The following is a 9,156-nucleotide window of genomic DNA, read 5'->3' as shown; positions in this document are numbered from 1 at the left end:
TTTTCTCCCAAGAAGCAGGCGTCTTTTAATTTCGGGACTGCTGTCACCATCTGCAGTGATCATGGAGCCCAAGAAAGTAAAATCTCTCACTGCCTCCATTTCTTCCCCTTCCATTTGCCAGGAGGTGATGGGACCAGTGGCCATGATCTTAGGGTTTTTTTTTTATGTTGAGCTTCAGACCATATTCTGCGCTCTCCTCTTTCTCCCTCATTAAAAGTGTGAGAGTGAGTGATAAAACAGGATGTGTCTCGAACTCAGTAGAATAGGACAGGATGCCTGTCAGCTAAGTTAGAATAGGACAGGATGCCTGTCAGCTAAGTTAGAATAGAGGGTGCCACGTCAGCTAAAGTTAGAGGGTGCTATGTCAGCTAAGTTAGGGTAGAGATAAGGAAGTATAGCCCCTGCTTCCTAATAAGGTTAAACTTTAAAATAGCGAGCGTAGATTGGTTAATGCATAGAAATGTGTCTTACTCAGGTAGATTGTAAGCCAAGCCTCTAAAGGAGGGGCGGCAGCAGTAGGGATGGATATAAGCTTATGCCTGTACATTGCTCTTGGCTCTTCGCCACTCAGGTCGTGGAGCCCGCCTTTGCAAACGCGTTACAATAAAGAGGAAGTGGTAAGACTTACTTCGGTGCCTCCTTGTCTGATTGCAAGTCCACGTAAGTGACTTCTCACAATTTTGGCGCCCAACGTGGGGCCCTCGACGGTCTGCGCGGCGGGAATCTTGGAAGAGGGTCGGCCGGCACTCCGTTCTTTTCGGAGAGACCCTCTGTCCGGACCCCGTGGTGACAGATCCCGAGGGCTGAACGACGGAGAACCGATTTAAGTGTGTCTAAGGGAAGTAAGAGAAAGGAAGCGGTCAGGGACCGTTGCAGTCAGGGACTGCCTTGCCCTGCAGGGACGCCTGCCAGTTCACCAGCCACCGAGAAGGAGGCACTGGACTGAAGGGGGTGAGAATTGTGTGATTTCCTGAGAAGGGAAATATTTGGGAGAAGGAGGGTTGTGTGTGTGAAGTCTCAGTGTGAAAGAGAGGCTCCAAACGGACGCGTGAGTGTGGACCGAGGCCCGGGGCCCGGCGAGAGGATTAGCTTGCGGTTCCGTCCTCCCGCGAGGGAAACGGCCAGGCGATTCTGCGTGAATCTGTGAGTAAACGGAAAGAGACCATAATAATATTGGAATGGGGAAGGGTCAGAGTACCTGTAGAAGGGGCCCGAAGAATGGAAGTAAGAACCCCATAGACCCCAATAGTCCATTAGGACAAGTCTTGTTGCAATGGGATGAGAAGGAGATTAAGCCATACAGCCGGGGACTATCTAAAGCAACTATGATAAATTATTGCAGGATAATATGGCCAGAATATCCTATAGGCCCCGAAGGGGAGTTTAACTGGAACCCCAACGGAGAAACCGACCCATATTGGATAAAACAGCTGAAATATTATTTGATTAGGTCTAAGAAGGATAGGGAAAAACCATACATCGAATTATGGTCCCATATAACCTTTTTTGGCCCAGATCCTCCTCCTTTAAAACAATTTCCCCTAAAGGAGAAAAAGGATGAGTCGGAGGATGAGATGGTGTCGGTACCGGCCAGTACACAAAGGATTCCCAACCAACCAGACAACCACCAGGCACAGGAACAAGGGGCAGAGTCATTAATGAATCCAGATTTGGCACTAGTTAGTCTGGGAATGGATGATGAGCCCCCAGAATATTCCCTGGGGACATCTAAACCGACCGCACCTCCCTTTCATACCTCCACCCCAGCGGCCCCTCTTCATCCCCGTATGTGGAAAAGAGTAGACCAGCTGAAGAAGGATGTGATTAATCTTCCATTCAGCCCACCCACCCCTCGAATGGCCTGTAATTTTGGACCTGACAACCAGCCTGATAGTCAGTCATCCATACAGTCGTTCCCACTTCGAGAGACCCCGGGTGGACTGACTGCGGCAGGGAATCCAGTGATGGTATATGTAGTGAGTCCCATCAAACCCTCGGAATTGAGGGAACTTAAGCAAACTCTACCAAAATTACATGAGAATAGTCAAGAAGTAGCAAGCTTGCTACAGATGTGGATGGGACCTCACCTATATACCTACACTGAATTAATGTACATTCTGGGGCACCTCTTCACCCCAGAGGAAAGGGCTATGATTAGAAGGGCAGCAATGGCATACTGGGAAACCCGGCAACATGCACTGCAGCCCGCCCACCCAGTAGCACCTGATGTGAAATATCCAATGGCGGATCCCAATTGGGACCCTAATAATAATGATCACAGGACACACATGAGAGATTTAAAAGAAATGATTATAGAAGGAATTAAGACTGCAGTGCCACAAAGCACGAATCTCACTAAAGCGTTTGAGGTAAATCAGACCAAAGAAGAGTCACCTGGAGATTTTGTACAAAGGATCAGGGAACATTTGACCAAATATTCTGGAGTAGGACCAGATTCGCCAGCCTTTGATAACTTATTGAAAATGCAGTTTGTTACCAAAGCTTGGCCGGATATTCAGAAGAAGCTGCAAAAGATGGATTGGCAAAATGCCACAATTAGTGAACTAGTGAGAACTGCGCAGCAGGTTTTTGTGAATAGGGATGTTGTGAAACAAAAGCAGAAGTGTCAGATGATGGTAGCAGCCATACAGAAGGCGGGGGAAGGGGAGAAGAAGTCAGAGGAACGGACAGAAAATAAGGAACAGAGGATGACAGGAGGATATCGGGGCAGAGGAGGATATAGAGGGAGAGGCTCCTATGGCCCAACTAGGGGAGTGGGACCCAGGCCTGGGGGAATAATGTGCTACCGGTGCCAGAGGATAGGTCATTTCGCCCGAGATTGTAGGACACCACGGGAGCAAATACCTGATGTGCCTAGACAGAAACAGGAACAGCCACAGACCACCAGGGCAATGGGGGAAGTGGGGGCTGAATTGTACAGTTTGTATGATGAATAGGGACTCTCCGGCTCAGGCCCCGGGACCCGGAATGAGCCATTGGTGAATCTATTTGTGGGTCCCTCCCAGAAACCTATTGTGTTTCTGGTGGATTCTGGGGCAGCCCGGTCTTCAGTCTGTGTAAATATACCGGGAGTAAGTAAAACATCCAAAACGATTAAGGTTGTGGGAGTAAGTGGGAAACCAACTGAAGTACAGCAGTTAGAACCAAGCAGAATCACCCGAGGAAAATGGGGGGTTGAAAGTTCCCTTTTGTTTATACCAGAATCAGGAGTAAATTTACTGGGAAGGGATCTAATGGTTCCCCTGGGGTTTAGATTAATGGATGAAGAACAAGGGACACCAATGTATGTGCTCCAAACAGAGACTGAAGAACAGATTAACCCCAAAGTGTGGGTGGATGGGAAAACTATGGGAAGAATAGATATGGAACCTATAAAAATTATGGTCAAGCCCGGAATTACTCATCTCTGGACCCCACAATATCCTATGAAGAGAGCAGGAAGGATAGGTCTGCAACCAGTAGTAAACGCCCTTTTGAGTCAGGGGCTCCTAGAGCCCACAATGTCACCTTTTAACTCCCCGATCCTGGCAGTTCAAAAGAAAGACGGCAAATTTAGGATGGTGGAAGATTTGAGGAATATCAACGGGATAGTCATACCCCGATTTCCCACAGTGCCGGATCCTTACACCCTGTTAAGTAGGATACCTCCTTCCACTCGATGGTACACAGTTATTGATTTAAAAGACGCCTTCTGGGCATGCCCACTGGATGAAGGGAGTCGAGATCTGTTTGCTTTCGAGTGGGAGGACGTGGAGACTGGTCAAAAGAGACAATATAGATGGACAGTCTTGCCCCAGGGATACACTGAGAGTCCTCTGTTGTTTGGACAGGCATTGGGGGAAAGGCTGAAGGAATTTAGGCCCACCAAACCCAATAAAATCTTGTCATATGTTGATGATTTATTATTGGTTGGGGAAAAGGAAAAGGAGGTTAAATTGGATTCCATTCGATTGTTGAATTGGCTGGGCGATCTGGGAGTCAAGGTATCCAGGGAAAAGTTGCAGTTCACTGAAAGGAGAGTCAAATATTTAGGGCACATATTGGATGGGGGAACCAGACAACTGGATCCAGATAGGGTAAGAGGTATTATGGAATTGAGACCCCCGAGAACTAGGACTGATGTGCGAAGAATGTTGGGATTGCTGGGATATTGCAGATTATGGATAGACCAATATTCAAAATTAACCCAATTCTTGAATAAGAAGCTGACTGGGAAGGAAGAGGAAGTATTGTGGGATGAAGGAGACAGAGAAAGATGGGAAGAAATTAAGAGGACCCTAATCGCCAGTCCGGCATTGGCCCTGCCCAATTTACAACAACCCTTCCATCAATATGTGACAGTGGCATCTCAAACGGCAGTGGGGGTGCTAGCTCAGAAAAGGGGAGGAAGATACCAGCCGGTGGCTTATTTGAGTACAACATTAGAACCAGTGGTCAGAGGGTGGCCAGCGTGTATACAAGCAGTAGCAGCAGCAGCCGAACTAGTCCTAGAGAGCAGAAAACTGACTTTTGGGGGAGCCTTGATTGTACACAGCCCTCACCAGATCGGGGCGGTCATGACAGGAGCCGCCCCGACCTGGATGACGGATAGACGTCTGGTACAATATGAGGGAATTTTGAGAACAGGCTCAGATATCACTATTGGAACAGACAGGAATTTAAATCCCGCGGAATTTCTCAGGGGAGAAAGGAAGGAATGGGACCCAGATGAGCATGACTGTCTGAGAAATATAGAATTGATGGCAAAAGTAAGGGAAGATCTAAGTGAAGTGCCATTGAAGGAAGGAGAAAGGTGGTTTGTGGATGGGTCCAGCTACGTCAAGGAAGGTAAAAGGAGGTCAGGATATGCAGTGGTAAGGGAAGATGGGGAGACTATAGAAAGCGGGGCGCTCCCCAACACTTGGTCAGCTCAAAAATGTGAAGTGATGGCATTGACTCGCGCCCTAGAATTAGCGAAAGGATTGGATGTAACCATATGGACAGATTCAAGATACGCGTGGGGAGTGGTTCATACTTTTGGCAGGACATGGAGGGAGAGAGGCTTTATTAAGGCGGATGGGAAACAGATTGAGCACGTAGCCTTGTTAGAACGGTTGCTAGAATCTCTAATGGGACCACGGAAAGTAGGGATTGTGCATATTTTAGCTCATACCAAAGGACATAGTCCAGAGGAGTAGGGAAATGCATGGGCAGACCTCAGGGCGCGAGAAGCAGCTGAGGGAGAGCCCAGAGACGAAGTAATTAGGCAATGTGTCCTACAGGTTCCGGTGATAGATCCGCAGGACTTGAAAAATTTAGTATTTACTCAAAAGGAAAAGGAATATATGGAAAAGGAGGGGTGGGAAAAGAAAGGAGATGATTGGGAAACCCCAGAGAGACAGATGGTCCTTCCTAAATCGGTGATGCTAAATATTTTAGAGAAAATACATGAGGGGAGCCACTTGGGCACTGAGGGAATGATTAATCTGGTGAAACCCCTGTATTGGAGCAGGGACATGTGGCCCATGGCGCACGCTATTGCATGGAAATGTTTAATATGTCAGAAGGTTAATAAGGCCCGAGCCAGAAAGACAGAAAGGGGCGGGCGACCGTTAGCGGTGTGGCCATTCCAAAGGATACAAGTAGATTTTACTGAGTTGCCAGAAAGAGGAGGGCAAAAGTATTTGTTGGTGTTTAAGGATCATCTCACAGGGTGGGTTGAGGCCTTTCCCAGCCGCAGGGCCACGGCTCAAGTGGTTGGAAAAGCCATTCTGGAGCACATTCTTCCTCGCTATGGGATAACGGAAGCAATAGACTCAGATAGGGGGACCCATTTCACCCAATTGGCAATGCAAGAGGTGATGAGGGCGGTGGGAATCACGTGGAACTTTCACACCCCCTGGCATCCTGAGAGTAGTGGGAAAGTGGAACGGGCAAATGGAGAAATCAAGAAACACTTGACCAAGCTGTATCTAGAGAATGGGTTGCCCTGGACAAAGAATCTCCCCCTGGCCTTATTGAGAATGAGGGTGGCTCCTCGGAAGGACACTGGACTGTCCCCATTTGAAATGATGATGGGCCACCCCTATCTAGCTCCCCTAGGAAACCCTCAGATTGAATTTAGGGATCAGTTCACCCGGAAATATTTGCAGTCACTGTCCCAGTCTTTGTTATCCTTTCACAGGCAAGGCGTACTAGCACAGAGACCCCCACTCTTGGAGCAACAGCACAGCTTCCAACCTGGAGACCTGGTCCTGATAAAAGCGTGGCGGTCGGAGAAACTCACCCCGAGTTGGGAGGGCCCATACCAAGTCCTACTCACCACTGAGTCAGCAGTACGGACCAGAGAGCATGGATGGACCCACTACCACCGGGTGAAGAAAGCCCCGCCGGAGAGTTGGACGGCAACGGCCAGTCCAGATAACCCGCTAAGAGTGACTCTTACAAAATCAGGAACCAGAATCCAGCAGAGCACTCCTAGACCGTAAATGTGTCTGTTCTGCACGTGTGAGTGTTTCTTTGAATGCTGTTGCTGTGCGCATTGTGAGGGGTGTGTGCTGTGTGTGCATTGTACTGAAGAGTGTAATATAGTTTTCATAGAGGAGGTTATAATTCAGCATTGTAGGATCAAAAGAGGGGGGGAAATTCAGTGTGAATTATTAGAAAGCCCAACAGTGATACAAGCATTGGAATCATTGTCCTCTGGGAGGGCCTATTCCTTTATACCTCACAGAGAGAAATGACGGACACGTGGGAGGAACCTTGGAATCATTGGTGGTGGTGGGTAGGAGTGGTGTGCGCTGCATTAATAATATATATGGTCACTTATTTTTGTTGGCATGAAAGATACCGGATATGTGGGAGGCGACGTGGTACCGCAATACCATTGGGGGTGCTTGCCCTTTGCCTCACAGCAGAATGCGCTGGGAACATAAGATCAGGGGGCAAAATTTCCCTCTATAACATCACGGAACAAATGCACGAGTGGGGGGCCAGGAACCCCTATAATAAATGGCTACAAGTGGCTGAAATAATGACGCAAACGGTTAACAAAACTATGTGCCTGGTATGTACCCTTGGCCCAACAGATGCAGAAACAGGAATGCCATTCCTCCCACTACCATTTAATCAGTCATCCATTCACAACTTTTCTAGGCTCCCAGATTCCGAGCTTTGGGCAACATGGCAGCACCCATCCCCCTTGAGGGTTCTTGAGGTCCGAGGGCATCTGTGTGTCCACCGACGGAGATGGACCACTCAGTCCATCTTTATGGGCCAATCTCATTGTAATTGTTCCTGTGACGACGGCGATGTGACAGTCGCGAATAGCAAAGTTACTTATAGTGGGTGTGATGGGAAGTGCCAATCATTGGTCGAGCTTTTAAACCGAGTAGTGCTGAATTTCGCAGGGAGGGGTGTCACGTGTGTCACGCAGGCAAAAGTGGGCCTTTATTGGGTATGCGGGAAAACCGCGTATACGACCCTACCCAGTCGGTGGTATGGGTCCTGCTTCCCTGCGTTTCTGTTACCACCCATGTGGGTCCTGCCCGGTAGCCCTACCAGACGCAGCCGAAGAAGCACCAGCGTGGACACTAGTAAATTCAGCGTGGCAAGTGGTAGCACACAGAATTGGGGTTCAGCATGGCCCCCTGAAAGAATAATAGCCCATTACGACCCAGCCTCATGGAATCAAAATGAGCCAATAGCGGGAGCAAGGGAACCCATCTACAATTTGAATCGTATAATTCGGCTACAGGCTGTGGTAGAAATAGTAGCAAATGCCACCGCCGAGGCACTTCGGCTGGTCGCCACCCAGCTTGACGAGACAAGAACAGTTGTAATGAAATTGAAATTGGGACTGGACTTTGTTCTGGCGAAGGAGGGGGGCTTCTGTAGAGCCCTTAATTTGACCGGAGAGGCGTGTTGTTTTAACATCTCCAACCACGGACAAGCCATAAGAGACCTAGCGGATAAAATCCAAAAAACAGCACATGTCCCAGTACAGACCTGGGAAGGGTGGGACATGTCCTGGTTGGAGAAGTTTTTACCCAGTGGATGGTTGCGAGGAATCCTCTTTGCATTAGCGGGACCCCTTGTGATTTTAATCCTTTTCTGCTTTTGTATGCCCTGCTTGCTACGATGTTTACAGTCAATGATGGAAAGAATAATGGATAGGACAGTTCCCCCTCGCATAATGATGCTAATGCAAGTTTATAAGCCCCTCCCAACAGGTGCGCCAGAAGGAGGTCTAGAGGGAGATGAGGAAAGTGGACTAGGCCACGAACTACTGTGTGAGTTCGAGACGAGATACAAAAAAAGGGGGGATTGTGAGAGTGAGTGATAAAACAGGATGTGTCTCGAACTCAGTAGAATAGGACAGGATGCCTGTCAGCTAAGTTAGAATAGGACAGGATGCCTGTCAGCTAAGTTAGAATAGGACAGGATGCTAGGACAGGATGCCTGTCAGCTAAGTTAGAATAGAGGGTGCCACGTCAGCTAAAGTTAGAGGGTGCTATGTCAGCTAAGTTAGGGTAGAGATAAGGAAGTATAGCCCCTGCTTCCTAATAAGGTTAAACTTTAAAATAGCGAGCGTAGATTGGTTAATGTATAGAAATGTGTCTTACTCAGGTAGATTGTAAGCCAAGCCTCTAAAGGAGGGGCGGCAGCAGTAGGGATGGATATAAGCTTATGCCTGTACATTGCTCTTGGCTCTTCGCCACTCAGGTCGTGGAGCCCGCCTTTGCAAACGCGTTACAATAAAGAGGAAGTGGTAAGACTTACTTCGGTGCCTCCTTGTCTGATTGCAAGTCCACGTAAGTGACTTCTCACAAAAGGTTCCTTAATTCCTCCTCACTTTCTGCCATCAAGGTTGTGCCATCAGCATATCTGAGGTTGTTGATATTTCTTCCGGCAATCTTAGTTCCGGTTTGGGATTCATCCAGCCCAGCCTTTCTCATGATGAATTCTGCATATAAGTTAAATAAGCAGGGTGTGTATATAAGTTAAATAAGCATATGAGTTAAATAAGCAGGATCACTGCCTTGTCGTGGCGAAGGGGCTTGAATAACTCAGAGAAGCTATGAGCTATGCCATGCAGGGCCACCCAAGATGGACAGGTCATAGGGGAGAGTTTTGACTAAACGTGATCCACCTGGA

General features: G+C 48.2%; 1 protein-coding gene across 2 annotated transcripts; it reads left to right on the top strand.

The window, feature by feature from the left end:
- The first annotated feature begins 522 nt into the window (after positions 1 to 522).
- LOC148685517 (uncharacterized) lies at positions 523 to 8,820 on the top strand. 2 transcript variants are annotated; one of them, XM_088672956.1, is made up of 2 exons: positions 523 to 617; positions 6,185 to 8,820. In XM_088672956.1, the coding sequence occupies exon 2, from the start codon at positions 6,740 to 6,742 to the stop codon at positions 8,339 to 8,341; it is 1,602 nt and encodes a 533-aa protein (XP_088529082.1). In that variant the 5' UTR covers positions 523 to 617; positions 6,185 to 6,739; the 3' UTR covers positions 8,342 to 8,820. The 2 variants fall into 2 exon arrangements, with proteins under 2 accessions (XP_088529082.1, XP_088529081.1); XM_088672955.1 differs by lacking the exon at positions 523 to 617 and adding an exon at positions 669 to 951.
- Positions 8,821 to 9,156: the final 336 nt, after the last annotated feature.

The sequence above is a fragment of the Zootoca vivipara genome, chromosome 6 (assembly GCF_965207765.1).
Source record: "Zootoca vivipara chromosome 6, rZooViv2.hap1.1, whole genome shotgun sequence".
Classification (NCBI taxonomy): domain Eukaryota; kingdom Metazoa; phylum Chordata; class Lepidosauria; order Squamata; family Lacertidae; genus Zootoca; species Zootoca vivipara.
The sequence above is the reverse complement of the archived record's forward strand: the minus strand, read 5'-3'. Positions and strand labels throughout refer to the sequence as shown.